The sequence below is a fragment of the Jaculus jaculus genome, chromosome 3 (genome assembly GCF_020740685.1).
Source record: "Jaculus jaculus isolate mJacJac1 chromosome 3, mJacJac1.mat.Y.cur, whole genome shotgun sequence".
Lineage (NCBI taxonomy): Eukaryota > Metazoa > Chordata > Mammalia > Rodentia > Dipodidae > Jaculus > Jaculus jaculus.
In genome coordinates, this window is record NC_059104.1 from 35,118,959 (window position 1) to 35,142,897 (window position 23,939).

Below are 23,939 nucleotides of genomic sequence, written 5' to 3' on the forward strand. Positions count from 1 at the left end.
GAGGACAGTATTTGAACAACTGTTTATCCAAACTGACATTTAAACTGAGCCATGCAATTACTTTCCTTGTGTGTTATTGTTGTTCATTTCTCATGTTATTTTTTTCCTCTTTTTTTTTTTTATTTTTATCATTGCTCCTGCAATATTAGCCACTTTATCTCACAGACAACTCTCAGTCGGGCTGGTTTCCTGTTTCCTGTTTTGTGCACCATGGGACCTGGGGCATGAGCAACCTTTCTTATTGAAATAGAAAAATCTTAAAATATTATTATTAAACTTCTGTTGATGGAACTGGGGACTTAGTCCAGCTCTGAGTCTATTATCTGTAGCCCATGTTTAGCCAGCTAGACATTTTTACAGTGCTGCCTGTTCGGGAAGTAAGGAAGGTCAGCATACCCGGTGGGATTGAAAGATTTATGATGTCTCTTGATGCAAGGGGAGACACATTCCAACATAGCCCACTTTTCATTCATTTCCTGTTTTTCATGTCTTCTAAACGACATTAACCTCAGGGAACATGTTGTGGGTTGGGTAGCGGCGTCCAGAGTGGAGGAAGGGACATCACAGGCGTTATTATATTTTCCTGAAGGCTTTGCCATGAGACACAGGCACTGAAGCATTGTGATATTGTTTTGACAGTACCGGAAGCATGTGTCCGATATGTCACGGAAATTAAGAGATATGAACACAGGCTCCACCTTTTTTTTTTTTTTTTTGGTCATGGCCTCTTTTCATCTCTCTAGCAATAGTGAAGAAAGTCGAGTAGCTGTGGCATTTGAGCCCAGCCTGCCAGGCAAGAATACCTTCTCTTATCACCCTCTCACTTTCTGCCCTGTCTTCACGGATGTTGTGTGACAGCTGCTTATCAGAAGCAGCGGGTGGTGGTGAAGCCGATTAGCCTTCCCCATGGATGGAGTCAAAGGGGAAACAATGCATTTTTGTCCTGACTCAGGAGGAAGATGAGGGTCCCTCCTCCCCACCGCTGTCACCACTGAACCCCGGGGTTTGGGCAGGTCTGAGGTGAAGAGCGGGTTGGGGAGCAGAGACCTCACTTGTGCGTTGCTTTCCAGGACTACTCCCCAGGGGCCTCTCCTCCAGGGACCCCGCCGGCCTCGCCGCTGTCCTCCGCGTGGCATGCTTTTCCCGAGGAGGACTGTGACTCTCCGCAGTTTCGGAGGAGGGCACACACGTTCAGCCACCCGCCCTCCAGCACAAGGAGGAAGCTGAACCTGCAGGATGGCAGGGCCCATGGCCTGCGCTCCCCTCTGCTGAGACAGAGCTCTGGCGACCAGTGCAGGTAAGCCCCAGGTCTCCTCCTGCCACGCTCCCGGGAAGGCACAGCCTGGTGCCACCCCACCATGGTTGGGCCCTGTGCAGTCACAGCAGGTTGTGTCTTCATGGTAGGAAGGAGGAGAAATGTAAATAGAATGAATTTTCCTCTGTGAGTAAGGGAAGGTGGAGCAAGGTTAGGATGCATCCAGAGGGAAGGGTCAATGCATTTTGGATAGAAACTTTTTTTTTCCCCTCCAGAAAAATAGAGGAAACAAAATATACAGTTGTTTGATTTGAAAGTCTAGTGACAGTACATTCTGGACAGCGTCTTCTGAAGGCTGGTTCGGGAGAAACAAGCTCAGCACGTTGGGAAACAGCGAAGCAGCTGGGCTTCCGGTTAGCCTATGATAAACACCAGGCTTAGAAGAAACATCTATGTTACCTTCATGCATGAGATGATATTGGGGTGAATTTTATGACATAGTGAATTCGCATAGAAGATGGGGGAGGGCACACCAAAATTATCTACATCAAAGTAGAATAGGGACTTCTTGGAAAGTGTAGGGAGTTTAGTGGAAAGGAGATTTAAAACAAGCAATGGTAGGAGAACGAGACCAAATAACACTATGTTCATGGATTAAAAATCTCAAAAAAAAAAGCAAAGTCTGGAAATTGCTACAAGTTTTATCTAAAATACAGTGATGTCTATGAGGAAGACTATATAATTAAAGCTAAGGTCCATCAGAGATTACCTGACATGGTATCTAAAAAATATTTTAGCAATTGCTTCACCTCTGTTAATAAATAGAAAGAGCAACACGGAAAGGTAGAGTTCTTACATATCTTGCTCTGTAGCACAGATCAGAATTTAGACCCCAGAACAAATTTTGTTTCTCTTCTTTACCTGAGTCTGAAGCAGGCAATGGGGTTGGCTTTCCATAATGGCCAGAGAAATAAATCAAAACAACTCCAAATTAAAAGTTTACTAAAAAGGGTAATTTTAATATCAGGTCTTATAAAAGTCACTTGCATAATTTTAAGGATATAGTTTTATTTTCATTGTGGTTTTCTGAATGATTTGAATTTTACAAATCAAGATACTTAGGATACAAAATAAGGAAAATCACCATAATTAATTATCTTTATATTTTGTGAGTATATGAAGATTTAAGTGTTCATATGCACACTAAGATTTTTTTTTAAACAATTACTTCACTTATTTTTACTCAGGACAATAAATCTCTCTTTTTTTTTTTTTACCCAGGACAAATTATTTTCAAGAATTAAAAACACCAGTTACTTTATAAATGACGTCTCTCTCAATTCTTCCCTGAGTTTCTCACATTTATACAATATAAGCTCAAGTGATTTCAATCACCATAAGTATAAAAACATGCTGTTTATGTCATCATGAAAAACTTTCTACACAAAAAAGTTTTTTTTTTTAAAGAGCTTTGTGGGAGAGTTGGGGGTTTGTATTAAACCACAGTGGCACAGGTCCCCCGGGAGAGAACGCAGTTATGTTTGTTAAGCAAAAGGTATCGTGTGCGATAACTTTCATCAATCCAAATATGTTATTAAACATGTAGAGGGGTTTATACTTTTTTATAATCAGTGTTCCTTCTGGAATTTGTTTTCCTATACTTATTTGTGTTTCCCCTTTAAGTGTCTTTTACATGTAAAATCCAACAGTTCTTTCCCCAAGTTATTAAGAATATTTTGGAGATCGATACAGATACAGGTAGAGATACTGCATAGATTAGGGATCCATCTTGTGAAAGAGGGGAACCCCAGTTTAGTCATCTATTGCATGCCCCCCCCCCACCTTTTTAAAATTCTGTGTAAGATCTGGCTCTGAGCCTTTAAAAGAAAGGGCAAATTAATAGCAAGAACCTGTTTATATGCTTTTTCATAGTGATTGAAGATATTGCTGAAATATAAATTAAGACCAATTTGCTGTGTTTTCTGTACTCAGCATCCTTCGACGCAGGTACAAGGAGAGTAATTCTTCCTCCAGCCCTGCAAGTCTTCACACGTCCTTGTCTGCCCCTTCCTTCACTGCCCCCTCTTTCCTGAAAAGCTTTTACCAGAATTCAGGTAGACTGTCCCCACAGTATGAGAATGACATCAGGTGAGACCAGTGTGCTATTTGCAAAGCAACCTTTTCTCTAGTGATTTGCTGATATGTTTGTTACTAAAACGTGGCTGATTAACTTCGGAGTGGACACCTGTGCATCCTTCTGTGCGCTTGTTTTAACCTGTTTCTAATATGTGGATTTCAATTCCAGTTAACTTTATTAAGAAAAAACTTTCGCAGTTTCAAAGCTTTTTGATGATGTGACTAACATTTTGAATCAAGGTTTTGATCTCATGTATGCATTCTTCTCCTCCATCCTGGAGTCTAAAGTTTGTGTGTTTCTCTTTCTTAATCTCTCTTGGCATATTCCATGGGAGCCCCTTACCAAAAGGATTGTATGATACATTTTTATTTTTAAGTGAATAGAGTGTTTCCTTAGTTATTTCTTTGATTTTTTTCCTCATTGATGAATTTATTTTCTGAGTCTCCCTGTGGTTGATAGCTACTCTCAGAGTGTATAGGGGCACCTCCTGAATCATGTAGCTCTTCTTTCTTTTATTTTCATTTTTATCTCAGGAAAATGCATATACTCATTTTTTAATGTTTTATCTATTTTTTTGAGAGAGAAAGAGAGAAAGAAAGAGAGAGAGAGAGAAAGAAAGAGAAAGAAAGAAAGAAAGAAAGAAAGAAAGAAAGAAAGAAAGAAAGAAAGAGGCACATAGAGAATATGGGTGCACCAGGACCTCCAGCCACTGCAAACAAACTCCAGACATGTGCACCACCTTGTGTATCTGGCTTACATGGGTACTGGGATATTGAACCTAAGTCCTTAGGCTTCGCAGGCAAGCACCTTAACTGCTAAGCCATATCTCCAGCCTTTGTTTTTTTAGCACCACAAAATTAGACATAGTGAGTTTTGGAGATATGCCTCTTTTTTTTTTAATTTCAAATTGTACATTGAATTACACGGATGCTGCAAATTCTAAGTAGAATATTGGCAGTCTCTGGAAAGTGATGCTACCTTCTCGATGGGTCATGGTCAGTTTAGAAATCTGTGATTTCCTGTTTTTGTGTCTAGCTTGAAGCATTCCATTTAAAACACCACAGCACACCTACTGCCTGCTGATGGGCATGTGGGTTGTGTCTGGTTGTGAGGTAGTTGGTAGTTTTTATTGGTTTAGTCAAGCTGAGGAATACATGCTGTCAGGTAGCCTGTGGGCCACTAAACTCTTGAATAGTCTTTTGTCTTTTTTTTTTTTTTATAATATGGGAACTTTAAAAAATTAGCATATAACCAGTTAACTCTCATTAGCTAGTTGAGCTCAATAAAGTGATCTTTGAGTGATTTCTGAGTGTTTTGTCTGTATGTGCCAATTGTTTTTACTCCAAAGAGAATTCATATTGGATTAGCCTATTATGAATCTGACTTTTCTCTGAGTTAGTCCAGAGATGTGTGCAAGCATGGGGCTTTATTTCTGGTGAGTAGAATAGAAGAGAAAAGAATTTAAGGGTGTTTTCAGGAAGAACTTTGTGCTAGAAGTTGTAAAGAAAGTTAGACACAAAATAGTATTATATGGACTATATACCATGAATTAGGAGAACCAAAACTGTGAACATATAGCAATATCAGTTTGCCTGCACAAGAATATGTCACTTATTTTTTTTTTTTTAACACAGTGTCTCATGTAGTTCAGGTTGACTTTGAACTCACTGTCTGCCTCCATTTCTGGAGGGCTGGGATTACAGGCATGCAACTCCATTTTTGGCTGAAGAACTGAACACTCAATCCAGCATATTTACAGTTGAACATACGGAGAATCCTGGCTTCCTTTTGGAAACAGGAAACAACCGTGCCTGAAAAGTGACAATTAGGAAAACTACTAACAGCCTAAAGGCTGGCTGTGAATGGGATGTGGGGCAGAAAAGTTGGGTCTTCATGTGTTAAAGAATATTTATGTTGTTTAATATAAGGTTATTAATTTGTTTTCAGTAATCCCTGCTTAGTCATATGTTTTATTCTTGCCTTTCCCTTCGATACCTCAAGCTGATTGGAAGAGAATTAAAGCCAGAGGGCTAATGCCCCCTGAGTTTTGGGTTGAAAACATTTACTTCTTGGTAGCTGTGTTATTTGTAGTTTGTGAACATGTATGGAAGGTCTCAAATTTCATGATTATTTAAAAATCAATTGTTTTTGATTTTTTTTTTTTTGGATGTGAGAAATTATAAAATTCAGAGAGTAGGTTTTTTTTTCCCCCCTCCTCATTTTTAGTTTGACAGCATATAATAAGTAGGGCAAATGTTCACTTTGGAGGAAAAAAAGCCTTTTCATTTAAATTCACAGCAGTTGAAAGCCCACAGCTCATCACAGAGTGAGCAGCGCAGTGTTAACGCTGTCCAGGCAGTTAGTGGAAATCCACCAGCCGCCGCTCTCTCTACCCACTTCTGCACTGCCCCGCTGACCTCCTACAGCATAGCTCAGTTTTGTCTACTTTTGAACTTCATATCAATGAAATGATATAACATCCATTATTTTATGTCGGGCTTTTTGACATTAATTTGTGAGATTCATTCCTATCAATCCTTTATCTAGATTGGATTTTTTTTTAATTTTGCTATATTGCTTATGTCACTCCATTTATCTGTTTATGTAGCTCTCCTCATGTTTATGTGTGTATAGATTTTTTTATTCTAAACTGTGTGTGACTAGATTGCATGTGTAATGCCCTTTCCTCTTAATGCTTTAAGATGTGTTTCCCAAGAACAACAATATTCAAGATGATGGTTTTTAAATCCAGCATTTCTGAACTCATCTCATTATAACTTTTTTTTCAGAGAGAATATCATGTTCACACAATTACCATGCTATTTGGAACTATTCAGAATAACAAGTGTAGGGAAGGCCTAGTACTACCAGTTATAATTTTCTTGTCACTTGGATACCTAATATTTTTACTATTGCCTTAAAGTGTACTTTAAATATGCAAAGTTAAATAAGGACTAGGCCAGCAAAGGCGATAGCAGAACAATACTATTACTTTAAAAACATGTTAATTTGAAATTCTGAATTCAGGATAGACACACACATTCTACAGAAACACAGTCCTGAATTATTAAAATCCCATTAGGTCTTGTGGAGAACTGTGGAAATAGTTACATTAATAACCTTGTTATTATAATGTAAAAAGAAGCCAAGATGTTTTTAATATCATAGTTTGTTGGCTAGTAGGTCCAGTTTCAAAACAGCCAAATGATAAAGGAAAGAGAATACGTGTATGTTTGTTACCTTAATTCAAACTAAGTTTTCAAAATGTGACATCATTTCATTGTTTTTGCATCTGATGATATATATTTTTTTCCATCATCCATTTATCAAATATATTTCCTTTCCACCAACTAGCATGTTTGTTAACTCCTTATAACTGCTTCTCAAGTTTTAAGCTTATATTTTAAAAAACTTATTTGTATTGGAGTTCACTGTTCAAAGTAAATGATTGTTTAAAAAAATCACTTGTTACTTCTATTCACTTATGAAAATTTCAATGAGAAAAACAATGTGTTGCTGCTGAAGTGCTTGTGGTATAGTTTGGGTCATTTCATTCTCTTATACTTATTGATAAACATAGTAGAATTATTGATTAGAGTTCACTGCTGTCTGTGGTATATGGATTTATAGAATTGCCTTCTTGTTCTGAGTCCTGTTGAGGACATTTATCTATGTTCTAATGCCGTTCTTATCTTCCTACTGAACTAGACAGGACACTGCTTCAGAATCAAGGTGATTAGAGACCTAAATATTTTCATTTAATCCATTTTCAGATGTTGCCAGTGACCACCACCATTAGTCTAAGCATCAGTTTGGGTTGTCTCCTGAATGCATGCCTTGGATGTGTGCGCTCTGAGCCTCTGCAAAGGGAAACGCTGCTGTCCTGTGGTGTAATCCGAGACCACGTACAGCCATATAAGATGTTGATTGCAAACAGAAGTCCTGTTTCTACTCTATTCCATCTTGAGATTTCTTTAAAACTTGTGCTATGACCCCCAATCAAACCATGGCTTTAATTTAAAAGTTATAAAATGATTTAGATAATTGGGAGGTACACATGTCCACATGACATGTTTTTTCCAGAGTCTAAGAAAATCCAGAAATGAACATACCCTTACCAGTACCTTGGGAACTGGTTTTCTTTCACCTGATGGCCAATGCTATTCTGTTTGTGTTCATCAAATTTACTGTCACACTGATCACCTTGAGCCACTGCTAAAGCCTTGTAGGCATCCCCTCGGTCTGGACTCTGGAAAACACGGAGTTCCGTATTGTGGAAGCCACACCACATGGTGGCATGGTGGTGACATCTCTTTCTTGAGGTTCACATGCTTTCCCCAGACTCCTGCTGCACAATATAACTGAGATCATCTGCTCTCTGCCTGGTTCCATTTTCCACACTTCGCTTGTGAGTCCCATGGGAAGCGTATCTGCCCATCTTCCTGCTGAAATCTAGCATGCAGAGTTCTTTGTAGTTGTTGCGAAAGGATAGCCTTAAAGCTTATGCTACACTAAGCTGTTTATGGAGAGAAACATCCTCAGAATTATATTGGCCACATTGCTAAGAAAAACAATAACTTTTTGACATTTATAAATTAAAACATAAAATAAAAACATTTTTTGGTAGTTGGATGTATTTAAAAGTATTTCTTTCATTTTAAAAGTCTATTAGCAATGTTTATCTTGTCTTATGTCCTCTTAGGTTCCACCATAGGCATAGAATTGCATTTATTACTTTGAAGGTTGTCTAGACTACTGTTTTATTTTTAACTTACATGAGGCTACATTGAGCCCCACAGAGTTTGTATATTTTGCTATATATCATTTTTTTTTTTACCTTACATTGTAAGGGTGTATGATTCAGCATATGACCTTTCCAGAGACATTTTAAATTCTGAGTACAAACCCATTTTCAATATTTGCATTCAATGAGTAGAGTTAAGGGAGTAAAACTCTGTTTCTCTGACTCTTTTTCCTGTGCTTTGTTCCACTGACTAATCTACTACTTTGAGTTCACAGTTCAGGCACTATATTGATTTCCACTAGAATAGTGGAATCTCTTTTTAATGAGTAAAGATTTTCTGTAGGGTGACAATGTATCACCTGTTGAAAACAAGAACTTCCATAAACTATTAGTGCTCCTGATGCAATTATGAAATAAACTGTGCTGTGGATCCTGTAGAACTAAAGTCAAGATTCATCAGCTTGTCTCATGCAGGCTTCCCCCCCCCCCCATGGTAGGGTCTCCCTGTAGCCCAGGCTGACCTAGAATTCACTATGTAGTCTGAAGGTGGTCTTGAACTCACCATTATCCTCTTCCCATCAAAGGCATGCACCACCATGACCAGCTAAGAACACATTTTAAAAATGGCATATGAAGCCGGGCGTGGGGGTGCACGCCTTTAATCCCAGGACTCGGGAGGCAGAGGTAGGAGGAACACTGAGTTCCAGGCCACCCTGAGACTCCATAGTGAATTCCAGGTCAGCCTGGGCTAGAGTGAAACCCTACCTCAAAAAAAAAAAAAAAAAAAAAAAAAAAAAGGCAAATGAGGGCTGGAGAGACAGCTCAGCAGTTAAGGCACTTGCCTTCAAAGCCTAATGACCTGGGCTCATTTTTGTAGTACCCATTGTAAAACCAGAGACACAAAGTGGTATATGCATCTGAAGTTCATTTGTAGCAGCTAGAGGCCCTGGAGGGCCCATTTTCTCTCACTGTCTATTTTTCTTCCCTCTGTCGCTCTCTGCTTGCAAATAAATCAGTAAAAATATTTACAAAATGGCATATGAGTTTACCTTTGTGCAGAGGGTATCTGTATTACTGGAGCAGGAAAGTGGTCACTGAAACATCTTCATTGAATACAAGAACTGATTCTTACCAAAGTGGGAAAAATATATATTAAGAATTCTAGGGCTGGAGAGATGGCTTAGTGGTTAAATGCTTGCCTGTGAAGCCTAAGGTCCCGTTTTGAGGCTCGATTCCCCAGTATCCATGAAAGTCAGATGCACAAGGTGGCACATGCATCTGGAGTTCGTTTGCATGGCTGGAGGCCCTGATGCACCCATTCTCTCTCTCTCTCTCTCTCTCTCTCTCTCTCTCTCTCTCTCTCTCTCTGCCTCTTTTACTCTCTCTGTCTGTTGCTCTTAAATAAATAAATAAAAATCAACAAAAAAAAACTTAGAAAAAGAATTCTATATTCACAGAAAAAAATGCCATGTTAACTCAATAGTTGATGCAATGAGGGCTGTAAATGTTTGCTCAAGGACTTACAAAAAAGTTATCTAAAGTTTTTGTTTCCCGTAGCTTTCTATTGGTGCAGAGCCTTGGGGATAGCTTTCCCAGGCATCATGATGATAGTACACATGGTGATGGACTGTTTTCTCCCCCTAATGTTCTCCCTTCTGTTCAGGGATTATTGTTCTTGGATAATTTGCAACTGATCACAGAAGTACTTATAAAATATACCATTTCCAAAAGTGCATGTGAGATCTCCAAATTGTACTTCCTTTCTAGTTATTCCTTTTTAGTTTCACGCATTTCTGATAGAGGAAACACTGGCACAGAAAACTTTCCTGAATACATGTCTTAGGAAGCAGTTTTATAAAGGATGTGTTTAAATTACAAAACACAAAAGAAGGAAGGCTTACATTATATGGAAAAGTAAGAGATGGCTATAATGTGCTTATTTTTTAAAAATGTTAAAATGCGGGCTGGAGAGATGGCTTAGTGGTTAAGCACTTGCCTGTGAAGCCTAAGGACCCTGGTTCGAGGCTCAATTCCCCAGGACCCATGTAATCCAGATGCACAAAGCAGCGCATGCATCTGGAGTTTGTTTGCAGTGGCTGGAGGCCCTGGCATGCCCATTCTCTCTCTCTCTCTCTCACTCTCAAATAAATAAAAATAAACAAAAAAATGTTAAAATGCTTCAATATTTGTACCAATATTTGTATATTCTTCTACAATAAGATTTTTCATGCTCTTCTATTTAAATAAGTACATACATTTTGAATTGTATGCAATTCAAAACAAAGAAATAGAAATGAGATATTTATAGAAATAAAGCATTTTGTGGCAAGTTGGAACTACTTCTTCTCTGCTGAAATAAATTATCAACGTAAACTGGAAAGAACAATACTTAGCCCAAAGACAGTACTCATTAAAACTTATTTTTCCACACTGAAACAGAGACTCCTGGGAAATGTTGTGGTTTTGTTTTCATGGTCCTTATAGGGTTTTGTAGGAAAAAAAAACTGCAGAGTGTTAACATTGCCACAGTTTGCCCAGTGCCTACTGTCTGGATCATGACCTGCTTGGGTTTGAGCCCTGACTCTTTCGCTCCTTGTCCATGGAACTTTGAGCCTGTGTCTTACCCTCTTTCTGCGTCAGGTTTCTCATTAGAAATGGGAACAGTCATAGCATTTATCCAGAAGAGATGCTCTGAAGATACACACCTGGAAAATATTTAGAAAAAAAAAACCTGATAAAATATTTAGAATGATGCTGATCACGTGGCATGTGCTTTCTGTGATCCTCAGCATTATTATGGTAAACACCACATGTGATTTTGCTTTTATTTTGAACTGAAAAAACTAGACATTATACTTGCCTTAATGCTGCTGTAAAGAAGCCAAAGTGAAAACTAACGTTTTAGTTAAAAACAAAACAATTAAAAATAAAAGTTCCCCCATATCCTAACACTCCATTTTAACCCCTCACCTTCAGTCAGGATATGGGAATTTCAGTGCATAATGACCAGAGTTTTGGTTCCTTAAATTACCGTGTTGACCATGCATACTGCTGACCCCTTGTCAGTCAAACAGTGAGTGGCTGTAAGTTGCACATGCGCACTGCTGCGTAGGGCCCTTATCTGGAGCCCAACTTCCAACGACTTGTCTCCTCTCAATACATAGGCAGACAGCTTTCCCTGTGTCTCAGCAACCAAACTGCTTTTGCAAAATGTTGGTTTTTAGCACAAGATAAGGAAGGGGTCAGTGGTCTGTTACATAAATTCTTCCTGTTGGCATATTCTTAGCTTATATTTTGGTTGCTGAATTTTAGCTATAACTGGCTAAGTTCCAGATAAAGAGGAAAATTTGTCATCTGGAATTTTATTCATATTTGAGCATTTAAAACTTTAGATGCGATGAAATTTTCAAGGATATTTTTGTGGGTTAATATTAGGGTGTTTTCTGTGTTTATTTTATAACATATCCACCCGAAAGTTGTGTTTTACAAGCAATCATGAAATTGATGTCCATACCACTCAGTTTGATAGGTCATTAGCAGTGAAAATGTATGGGTAATTCACAACAAGACATTTGAACTTGATCGTTAAATTATGTATATTTCTTAATCTTTTAAGTTGCTTTATTATTTATTAAGTTATTTATTAGTTCTTCCAAAGAAGTAAAAAAGCAAAGCAGTATTTATCCAGAGAGGCATCAAAATGGGTCTTTTTAACATCAGTATTTCATTTAACCTTCAAAGCATAAATTATAAGTTAAATGTTGTCCTATAGGAAAGGAACAATACTTACTAGAGTAAAAAGGAGGTACACTTTGCATTTTGCCTTTTCTAAATCTTTAAAATTGTTTATTTATTTATTTTTTGGCTTTTTGAGGTAAGGTCTCACTCTAGTCAGGCTGACCTGGAATTGATTATGTAGTGTGTGTAGTCTCAGGGTGGCCTTGAACTCATGGCGATCCTCCTCCCTCTGACTTCCAAGTGCTGGGATTAAAGCCATGCTCCACCATGCCTGCCTTTTTTTTTAATTTTAGTTTTTGGATTTTGGTTTTTAGTTTTTGAGGTAAGGTCTCCTCTAACTCAAGATGACCAGGAATTCCCTATGTAGTCACAGGCTAGCCTCGAACTCACAGTGATCCTCCTACCTCTGCCTCCCATGTACTGGGATTAAAGGTGTGCATCACCACACTTGGTTTGCTTTTTATTAGTGGTACCACCATTGCTAGTGCGCACAAATATTATTGGCAGCACAATCCATTTTTCAAAACTCTATTTATTTATTTATGAGAGAGAGAGAGAAGGGCCAGATAGAGAATGGGCACACCAGTTCTTCTAGCCACTGCAAACGAACTCCAGACACATGCGTCACCTTGCGCATCTGGATTTACCTTGGTCCTGGGGAATCAAACCTGGGTCCTTTGGCTTTGCAGGCAAGCACTTTAACCGCTAAGCCATCTCTCCAGTCCTACAGTCTGTTTTAAACTTTTATTTTATTCATTTATTTATTTGAGAGAGGGGCAAATAGAGAGAGGGAGAATGGGCACACCCGGGCCTCTAGCCACTGTAACTGAAATCCATATGCGTGTGCCACTTCACGTATCTGGCTTTATATGCGTACTGGGGAGTCAAACCTGGGCTCTTCAGCTTTATAAGCAAACCCCTTAACCACTACACCATCTCTCTAGCCCTGCAACCCATTGTTTTAAGGAAATATAGGTGCTTGGATAATCTGGCAGAAAGACTTAAAGTCATTTAAAATGTAAAGATTTAAAGAATACTAGCAATATTTTAGAAGATGGTAGACCTTTTCATTACTTTTGATATGTTAGCCTAGCATTTTTTTTTTGCCCATTTTACTTAACCTTGTGAGTTATTTCATATGTTCTTATAATATATCCATTCATTCAATGGTTATTGGCTGAGTTCCTTCTATTGCTGTTATTGCACTACAAGAGAGAAATGTACCCATGAGCTAGGGATTTACCAAGTAACTCAGTGAGGTAGAGTTACAAAAATGAATACACTGAGTATTTTAAGAACATTCATCTGAATGTACCTTATATAGAGAGAGCATTTGAATCACAAATGATAAAAGGAAAATATATGAATTGTTGCTTTCTACAACAGATATAAAGGTGGGCCCATTTATTCAGCATTACAGGGAATTTTGAACACTGATCACCTAGTGCAGTCATCAGTTTATCCAGTTTCCCTATCAAAGCACGTGACTGTATGGAGATATATGCATCAGCTGTTTCCTAACTCATCATCCACTACACAGTGTGATGCTTGCTATCTGTAAGTTGGCTCAGAAGTATGTCCATTCTTACCCTTTGTTTAGTGGACCCCAAAGTGGTGGTTTTTAGGATAATAGGTCCAGATTAGAAAGAATGGCACTTCCTGATCGATGTAAATGTGGATACACAAAATACATAAACATGCAACGGGCAGGTATATATAATGGCATTCCTCCTGTTGATTGCCTCAGCCCTATTCAGTTCCTCTGAATATCCAAGAGCCTTCTGGCTTTCCTAGCCGAGTTGGTTTCATATTCTATGACAGAATTTCTTGATTCCGTCAACAGCCCTAGACCTTCATTTTCAGGTATCAGCACCTGTAAATATGCTGTCTGCATCACTCTCTCAGGGAAGCTTAAAGACTGTGGAACTTCAAAAAGTAAAACATCCCCACCGCTAACAGCAGAAATGATTGTCACAACATGGTCTTGCTGCAGAGTTGGTTTCAGAAGTAATGTTTGGTGGCTGGGGAGCCGGCTCAGTGGTTAAAGGCGTGTGGTTGGAAAGCCTGTAGGCCCAGCTTTGATTTCCCAGTACCCACATAAATCTAGATGCACAAAATGGTACATTTGTCTGGAATTCATTTGCAGTGGCAAGAGGCCCTGGTACACCCATATTTACTCAGTTACCCTTCCTTTCCTCCCTCTCTCTTCTTTCTTTCTTCTTCTTTTTCTTTATTTCTCTTTCTCTCTGTCTTTCTTTCTTTTTTATTTCTCTTCCTCCTTTTCTTTCTTTCTCTCTCTCTTTCTTCCCTCTCTGCCCACAAATTAAATAAATAAGTAAATGAATAAAATATTTTTAAAAATTCAAATCAAAAGTAACTTTGAATTATACTGATTTCTATTGCATATGAGCCTAGCATAATTCAGTGGGTTTTTTTTGTTGTTGATGCTGTTGTTTTCAGAAAAGGAAATTCTTAGAGTAGAGACTTAATCCAGAAGTGAATTTCACAAAACACTATAGTAGACTGTCATGACACTCCTCTCCCAAAGATAGGAGTCTTAAGTCAGTTTATTTAATCAAATTGGGTGATGCATATCCATTTCCCTGATGGAGAATCTCAATGTCACTAGCATGTTAAATAGTCTTTTAAGAAGTCCTACTGCAGGACTGGAGAGATTGCTCAGCAACTAAGGCATTTGCCTGCAAAACCTAACGACCTGGGTTCGATTCCCTAGTAAGCCACGTAAAGCCAGATGCAGAAAGTGGTGCATGTGTCTGGAGTTTGTTTGTAGCAGCTAGAGGCCTTGGCATGCCCATTCTCATTCTCTCTCTCTCTTTCTCTCTCTCTCCTCTCTGTCTCTGCTTGTAAATAAATAAGTAAATAAACACTTCTTTTAAAAAAAGAAAGCAGTCATACTGTAAGGAAATCTGGTTACATTTTTAAACCTAGCATGCCCAGTCTTATTTGGTCCCTTTTCTCTTTAATATGTCACTTAACAACAACCTTCAACTTGACCATCTTGCCTGCATTCAAGTTATTTTCTGCCATGACCCAGCTAACAATGTGTAGGCAGATCTTCCCAGTCCCAGAAGATTGAAGCTAGCTTGACTAGCTTTTGATATGTGAACTAAAAGCAAAATGCTTTCTGAGCACTGAACAGAATACTTACATTGTTGGAACACGCTGTTAGTTTAATGTCTTGGGCAGTGCACAAGTTCGGGACTTAAGCCACGGTTCCTCCTCTCCGTAAGGATGACATTTCTCAGGGTAGAACCAGGCTCACTTGGCTTTATAAGGAATGAGTAGGAACAGGTGAGCTTTCTGTCGCTGTCTTGCAGTCTTCCTAGGATGTGGTGGCTGGTGGCCAGTGTGCTGGGGACATGTTGCTCGGCGCTGCCTGTGCCCTGTGCTTGCCTGTGGCAGAACATGCGAATGGCTTGCGCTCCCATTTCTCCTGTGACATGCCGTGTAACGCAGTTGTCCTAACCAGTTATGTATTTGTTGGCATTCTACAGTGATGGAGAAGGGAGGAAAAGAACATCTTCCACCTGTAGCAATGAGTCCCTAAACGCCGGAGGAAACCCTGTCACTCCTCGCAGAATCTCCTGGCGACAACGCATTTTCCTCCGCGTCGCATCTCCCATGAACAAGTCCCCTTCAGCAATGCAGCAAACAGGTATGTGTGTGTGAATCACCAAAGAATTTCTCCTTATGAGGGTCCTGTGTTAGGGACCAGAATGAAAGTGCTTAGTGTACAAGGAGCTTTAATGGATTAGAGTGGGAAAATAACTTCTCCTCCCCTGCCTGATACAGCAGTTTATTTCTCAGAGAGAACACATTAGATGGACATTTTATAACTGCTTGAATGAAGGAATGAATGAATGAGAACCCCAAAACTTATTGGGGCTACTCCATATTGCACAGGGAGAGCTTATAGTTCTGAAAAGAAGACATACATATGTAGAAAAGTGATACATAATATAGTGTTTTGCAGGAGTCACACATAAAGTGACAGAAATGCTGGTCAATAAAGGAATGAGGCTGGGTATAGAGGCGCACTCATTTAATCCCAGCATTCGGGAGGCAGAGGTAGGGGGATCACTGTGAGTTTGAGGCCAGACTGAGATTAAATAGTGAATTCCAGGTCAGCCTGGGCTAGCATGAGACCCTACCCTGAAAAAACAAAAACAATAATAATAAAATAAATAAATAATAAAAATAAAGGAACAAGATTATCACTGTGGTCGAATAACAACCAAGAAAGTATGGCATCTGCCTTTGAATATTGGACCCATGAGAAATCACAACCAAAACATTGAAATGGCCAAAGTAAATGTGACTGAATCAAAAGGTGTAACTTCAGTGAGAATATGACCTATAATATGCACTTGAGAGCTAGAAAGTGATAGGTATGAGAATTTTGAGGAAAAGGGAATAATTCAGTAGTGCTTTTGGGAGCTTTTAACATGTCTCTCTCTAAAAAATTATATATGGGCCCCAGGCAGATTGTTCAACAGTTCAAAAGGCACTTGCCTGCAAAGCCTGCCTATCCAAGTTCAGGGCTCCCCAAGAGCCACAGAAAGCCAGATGCACAGTGGAGCATGCAACTGTGACCCCAATGTCACAGGGGAGGAGGACCTGGCCAGCTTAGACTGGCGCTCCTATGCAGCAGGAAGAGGTCCTGTCTCAGGGAAGACGAAACACTTGGGCGCCTCGGGGCTGTTCTTGGACCTCCACACGTGTGGCACCATGCTTGTGCCCATACACCCATACGCAAATAATACACATCCATACGTAGATATACACATGCAAATAAGTAAGTCAAAAATATAGGCAAGTTAAATATGGATAATATTACAACAGTATGCTTGAATAAGCTTCATCTAATATTGTGCGCACACACACACACACACACACACACACACACACACACAGACATCAATGTGAACAATCATGAGTATACATGCAAAAGTCAAGGAATTACAAAAAGAAGCAAGCCCTGGCATTACGAAGGCTGTGCTTAACTCCACCTAGGATGGTCAGAGATGGTGTCTCAGAAAAATTAAATATTTACACTCACCACTGGGAGAAACTCGTCTCAGCCAAGCTCTAGGGTCATGTGAGTTGAGAAATCTAACAAGAAGATCTCCCAGGGTGCGAGGCTGAGACCTGAGGCTGGAAGGGCGACTTGAGGTGAGTCTTGACAAATTTACACCCTCTTCTCAGTGGTCTGCCCTTTGTTCTCTGGGATGTCAGCTGTCACTGAAATGTTTCAAGAGATCCAGTCCTGTTTGTTAGGAGGAAAAGACTTGGTGTTTGCAGAGAATGGCTGGTACAGAGGGAGAGAGCTCGAGACGGTCAGTTAAGGAGACTGCAGTCTAGGGAAAGTGGGGGCCACAGGGCTGGGCCTGGGAAGTCCCAGCATAGCTCAGTGGCTACATAGGGCCTCAGGAGATCACCAGCACCTGCCCCCCCCCACCCCCCCTAGTGAGGCCCCATCAGAGAGCATGCCTACATGAATTGCAGAAGTGTAGGCCTCTGGGAAAGGCCAGTTTGTTGTGGAGCAGTTCTCTCCTAAGTCTTTCAGTGTGGAAAGAAAGAAGAAGTGGTGACATGACATAGGTCTTAGTTTCACTGCGAGGGAAGTGTGGAGGGGGAATTCAGCCTGGTGGATTGACTTAAAAAAATCGCTGGTTCCAGAAAGCAGCCCACAGTGCCTGGGAAAGTGGCCCCGGGAGCACCTTTGAGTGTGTGAGTGTTACTATGACCGGGGATTCTGGAGAGCACCCCTCCAGCAGGGTGCAATGCCTCTCACTGTTTTCCTCTGCGCAGATGGACTGGACAGGAATGAGCTGCTGCCGCTGTCCCCGCTCACTCCCACCATGGAGGAGGAGCCGCTGGTTCTGTTCTTGTCTGGTGAAGAGGACCCAGAAAAGGCTGAAGAAAAGAAGAAATCAAAAGAGCTGAAGAGCTTGTGGAAGAAAGCTATTCACCAACAAATCCTGTTGCTGAGGATGGAGAAAGAAAACCAGAAACTGGAAGGTTAGTTATTCAGAGCCACGTTCTGAACACACTCACACGCAGTCATTGCGACTCTACCTTGGTTCTCGTTATTTCTATTACATGACTTGGTCATGGCCTGGCAAGGGCTGGCTCAAGGCATTTGCCTGTTTGTTTAATAGAGTCGCCTGTTTAAGCAAGGAAGTGTGGAAGCAGCGTGATTTGCCAGCACTGAAAATTTGATACCATTCATTGTGCATTACCTAAGAAAAAAAGTTTTCATATGAAAAAAGCACAATTTCTTCTTTTTTTGGACGTGATTTTTCAGGTTTATCATAGTCATCCTGGGAGAAATATACTTGCTTTGGACAAATTATGTCTATATTCTCTCCAATGTAACTAATTTTAATTATCTGTTATCAGATCAGAGTTTCTACTTTTGTTAGTGCGATGTTGAAATTATTCAATTTATGGTCCAGTATTTGTGGCAGCTCTCATGCTGCCCGCGGTACTTGACTGCCGAGCTTGTGAATGCTTACTGCTTTAGAACGTGTTTCTCAGCTTTTTTTTTTTAAATTTTTTATTTATTTATTTGAGAGCGACAGAGACAGAGAGAAAGACAGATGGTGGGGGGGGGGGGAGAGAATGGGCGTGCCAGGGCTTCCAGCCTCGGCAAACGAACTCCAGACGCGTGTGCCCCCTTGTGCATCTGGCTAACGTGGGACCTGGGGAACCGAGCCTCGAACTGGGGTCCTTAGGCTTCATAGGCAAGCGCTTAACCGCTAAGCCATCTCTCCAGCCCTCAGCTTTTTGACAGAGTGATGCATTTGTCTCGGTGCTGACAGAACCATATACAAAGAGATCCCTAGGCAGCGCCACAAAGAGAGAGTAGTTGCCATTATTTTGAGAAAATTGCTTTACCTAAAAGAAAGGGCATTTTTGTTATGTCACCTGTGAAAAGAATGATCTAACTCAAATGGGCCCTTTTATTTCTAAAACCACTGTAAATATACAGCTAATTACTTTTTCTCACACGTGCATTTAGTGACATTGTTTCTGAATTTCTGTGCTAATTTTCTGTAACAGGACTCTTGTTACTAAACCTGTAATGCATTGTTTTGGTTTTAACACCGTTTGTTTAGTTTTCTAGAAAATTGTTTATTTTTAATAACATTGTCTTATCAGAATGAAAAGTACAAAAAGTTAAATATTTTTAGGACATAAATCTTTTGTTTTATTTTTATTTATTTATTAGTGAGAAGGGAGAAAGAGAAAGAGGCAGATAGATGAGAGAGAGAGAGAGAGAGAGAGAGAGAGAGAGAGAGAGAGAGAGAGAGAGAATGGGTGCACCAGGACCTCCAGCCACTGCAAATGGACTCCAGATTCATGTGCCTCCTTGTGCATCCAGCTTTATGTGGGTCTTGGAGAATCAAACTTGGGTCCTTTGGATTTGAGGCAAGCACCTTAACTGCTAAGCCATCTCTTCAGCCTAGTAAATCTTTCTGTAAAAATTAAATTAGTTATTATTGACAGCTTTAAGAAGTTCTGTATGATACAAGCTGTGCTTGAGCTTTTAAAGATTTGGATCACAACAGTTCATATTTTTAAGTAATTTGTGACATCTTGAATTAACTCATCAAGAGAAAGAGGTTAACACAAAGATGGTTAGTACTCTCAAAAAATTACGGCATGATACCATACGTCAGTAGAGAGTATGCACAAATAAAACCTCACAATAAACATCAAAGGAAGGGCTGGAGAGATGGCTTAAGGCACTTAATCTACAAAACCGAAGGACCCAGGTTCGATTCCCCAGTACCCAGTTAAGGTAGATACACATGGTGGCGCCTGCATCTGGACTTTGTTTGCAGTGGCTGGAGGCCTTTTGGAATGACAGACTGTTTGAATGGAAAATGGCCTTACAGGATGGTTAGCTGGAGTCTTCATCCGGCACCTTAGCTAGAAACTAGTGTAGGGATGTTAAGGGAATCACTGAGTTCTGGTATGAGGGTGACTCATCACAGCTCTTGGGTTTTTCTGAGTATGCTTCAGTATTTCTCAACTGAAGAAATGAGCTGCTGTAGTGTAAGTGCTTACACACCAACTCTGAGGTCAGCTATGCATGATTTTATGGGATTAGAAAGGACGTCATATTTAGAATGTATCCTGAAAAGCATTTATTAGCTGTATGTTTTCTGAACATAAGTAACAAAGACACAAGTAGTTTAGCCTATTAAAATTCTAGCCAGATGACAATCATATCTTGGCTTGTCTTTCTAGCGAACCAGTTGGAGAAGAGCAAACGTTACCTGGTCCTGTCCATCATTTTATCTTTGGGGCCTGTGGCTAGCTTACAGATTTTAATGATTATTTTAAATGCACAATGTAGAGAAGGTTCTAGAACTGTCTGAGGAAGTATGCTTTCTTCCCCATGAAGCAAGTCGTCGGTAGTGCTGTGCACAATGCTTATTATTAGTTTTGATAAACCTACTCTTAAAGAATTTGGTTATCCAGAGATGGAAAGCAAGTTATTTAGATGCAAAGCTAAGCTGTGTTAGGGCGCCACCTGGTGGCAGTCATAAGTAATACTTTTGTAGTAGAATTTCTCTTTTAAGTCTAGACTTTTAAATAAGACATCTTTATTGTCCTGTTTGACGAATAGTCCGTTTTAAGATGTTGTATTTATCGCGAAATGGTTTAAAAATATGCTCAGTAAAGAGTAATATCTGTTCTGCTATTATCTTTGTGCTGTCGAGGATTTTGCATGCATGACAAGGATTTGTGTTGCAGAAGGTAAGATGGTCATGGAGTGCCGGGCGTTTGAGGAATGGGAAAGAGAAGAAGTGAGTTTATGTTTGTGATTAGTCATTCAAGATAAAGACAAGTCAAGATGGAGGCTTCTCTTGTGGGCATTTCTTTTAATGAGGCCGGAGCCGGATTTAGACCACCAAATGAGAGGGAATTTTACATTAATTAAAAAGTGGAATGAGCATTAATTAAATAAGATTATTAAAAATGGAGGCTGAGGGGCATAGCTCAGTTGGTAGAGAGCTTGTCTCACATGCATGAGGCCCTGGTTTTGAGACCTGGTACTGTGTCAACAAGGTGTGGTGGTACAAGGCTATGATCCCAGGATTTGAGAGGGGGAGACAAGAATGGGTTCAAGGGTCATCATTGGCTACATAAAGAGCTAGCCGGAGGCACATGAGACCTTGTTTTAAAAAGGGGCAGCACTGGAACACATAACCTGAGGTTAAGAATATTGTGGATAACTTTAAAAATAGTAATATGAGGTTATCATGATCAAATAGTTTTCAGGTTAAGGTTAGCAAGAGGCATTGTCTGCTTAGAAATATGTGCTTTGTAAAATATAAACACATGAATGTTGTCTGAGAGGCTATGAACTATCACTTCTGACATATTTGTCTGAGAGTAGAAATTTACAGAAGCCAACGTGGCTTGCTTCTTTATGCTTAGCAGAATTATGATGGTCAGATAGTAAAAACTCCTCGAAAAGTTATTGCTTCTATTTTCTTGAATGAAATTACTCAAAGTTTGAGAACTTAGAATGTTGGCCAATTTAAAAAATTTCTATAGTAAATATTAGTAGATCCCTAAAGGTAATTAGATAGCTTTCATAATAATAATAATAATAATAATAATAATAATAATAAATGTTTAAACAACACTTTGGTCTTCATAAATTCTTTTTGTTTTCTTTCTTTCTTTCTTTTTCTTTTTTAGCAAGAAGAGATGAACTGCAGTCGAGAAAAGTTAAGTTGGACTATGAGGAAGTTGGTGTGTGTCAGAAGGAGGTCCTAATAACCTGGGATAAGAAGTTGCTGAACTGCAGAACCAAGATCAGGTGTGACATGGAAGACATTCACACCTCTCTCAAAGAAGGTATCCAAGGTTTTGATGGCCATTTTAAAGGAACGCTTCGGGGATATTTTTGATCTGTGACACTGGGCTGTAATTTTGCTTTGTGATTTGCTTGTAAAAGAAGGAAAGGGATGTGCTTCTGCATGTAGTTTGGTGACAGTAGCGGTTCCTGTGAGTCTGGCGGGACTTCTGCAGACCCTCCTGCCTACTTCAACCAACTGCTTTCCATCTGTCTTGTTGCTCATGGGGAAGAGGAGCATGCCTTTGTACACATCTCCCACCACTGACAGAAGTATTTATTTGTATATAACATATATGTTTATATGAAGGAATATATACATGTATATCCACAATGTGCGTATTTGTATATATTTATACTTACTATATATGTTTTATATGTACAGGATTATATTCTGATTATTAATCATATTTCCTTCTTACCATTCACTCCTTCATGTATTTTAGAGAAATTGCTTTTATTTAGCCATTATATTGTATTTATTGTTTGACTATTGCCTGATTTTAAAATAGTTTAATGCTGTAGCCAAGATATGAGTATTTTAGATGAAAATTCTGTGACCCACATGAAATATATTTAAGTCAGAATCTCTTGGCTCATAATCTTCACATAAAACAATTCCACAATGCCCGAGGACATATGATAACAAAACCTGTTTTTTTAAAAAATCTAAGAGGTGACACTGCCACACAACTAGGCTTAGATTAAAGTCAGATTATTTTATAAGGTCCCACATAAGATGTTCTTTTTCCTTGAAGATTTGTAATCCTTAGAGATTTTCATTGAACGTACTATTTGGGAGATGAAACTTACTATTCCTTGGTATGGCTTTGGGAGACACTTTGGGGTGCTCCTCTTCCTCTTCCTAATAGATACAGTTTGATCATTGCATTAGGCTCAAGGCTGGCACCCACACTCCTCCCCCTGTTTCTCTAATCTCCTGCTCTGCCTCTTCCTGAAATGTTTTGTGTCCTGTAGAGAAGCTGAACCACTTTTTGTCCCACACTAGTACTTATGTGGACTGTCCCTCCCTCCCTTACCTCTATTATCTCTCATTTCTCTATCTCCATTTCTTCCCATCCCCTTTTATTCTCGCTCTTAAAAAATGAGCATTTACTCATAGTACTGGGTGATAGGTTTCACAATGATCTTTGCATTCAAGTATAACATACTTTGACCATATTCACTCCTCATTCCCTAACCTGTCTCCCTCCCCCTCTTGTTAGTTCCCTTCCTCTTCCCAAATAGCTCCCTTTCTATTTTCATCCCATAGGTGTGTATGTGTTTGGGTGTGTATGCATAGGTAAAAATCTACGATAGACATAGGAGAAAAAAAAAATACCGTATGTTTTGTTCTGTCTGACTTATTTCACTTAATACCATGATCTCCAATCAATTATTCTGAAAAAGACATTGTCTCATTCTCATTTTTAGCTAATAATCCATTGTGTGTGTAGAGCACATTTTCTTTAATCTCTCATCTATTGAGAGGCATGTACAATCATATAACTTGGTGAATAATGCTGCTGTAACATGAATGTACAAGTATCTCTGTGTTATGCTGAGGGAGAGTCCTCGCGTAAATTCCTGGGAATGGTATAGCTGAACCATACAATAGGTGTACTTTTAGAGTTTCTAAAAATTTTGATTTCCATAGTGGCTGGACTAATCAACATTCCCAGCAGCATATAAACCTCCTCCACCCCAGTTCCCTCCAACAGGATTCATTGTCATTAGCTTTCTGGATGACAGCCATTCTGACTATGGTGACAAGGAATCTCAGTGTAGTTTTGATTTGCATTTCCCTGATGGTTAAGGGCATTGAACATTCTTCATGGACTTATTGCTTCTTTGTTGTTCTTCATCTTTGAGAAGTGTTTGTTCATTTCATTTTCCCACTTATTGATTGGATTATTTGAGGAGAAATGGGAGTTTAATGTTTTGTTATTTGCATATTCTAGATATAGTTTATATCAAGTGTATAGCTAATAAAAATTGTCTCCTACTCTGTAGGCTATCTTACATCTGCTCTCTGTTTTCTTTTCTATGTAGCTGAGATTTTTGATTAATATTTTATTTATTTACTTATTTTGAGAGAGAGAGAGAGAGAGGCAGATATATAGTGAGGATGGGCATGTCAGGGCCTCCAGCCACTCTAAATGAG

General features: G+C 39.4%; 1 protein-coding gene across 4 annotated transcripts in view; it reads left to right on the plus strand.

The window, feature by feature from the left end:
• Tbc1d4 (TBC1 domain family member 4) overlaps positions 1-23,939 on the plus strand; it is a 233,068-nt gene that overhangs the window by 190,067 nt on the left and 19,062 nt on the right. Inside the window, exons 10-16 of one of the 4 annotated variants that reach the window (XM_004651026.2) lie at positions 1,071-1,297; positions 3,248-3,403; positions 7,101-7,124; positions 15,390-15,550; positions 17,707-17,916; positions 20,266-20,268; positions 21,619-21,777. In XM_004651026.2, the coding sequence (XP_004651083.2) occupies positions 1,071-1,297; positions 3,248-3,403; positions 7,101-7,124; positions 15,390-15,550; positions 17,707-17,916; positions 20,266-20,268; positions 21,619-21,777 (940 nt within the window). The remainder of the gene's footprint in view (positions 1-1,070; positions 1,298-3,247; positions 3,404-7,100; positions 7,125-15,389; positions 15,551-17,706; positions 17,917-20,265; positions 20,269-21,618; positions 21,778-23,939) is intronic. The other 3 variants (XM_004651024.2, XM_045145431.1, XM_004651027.2) reach the window with 3 other exon arrangements.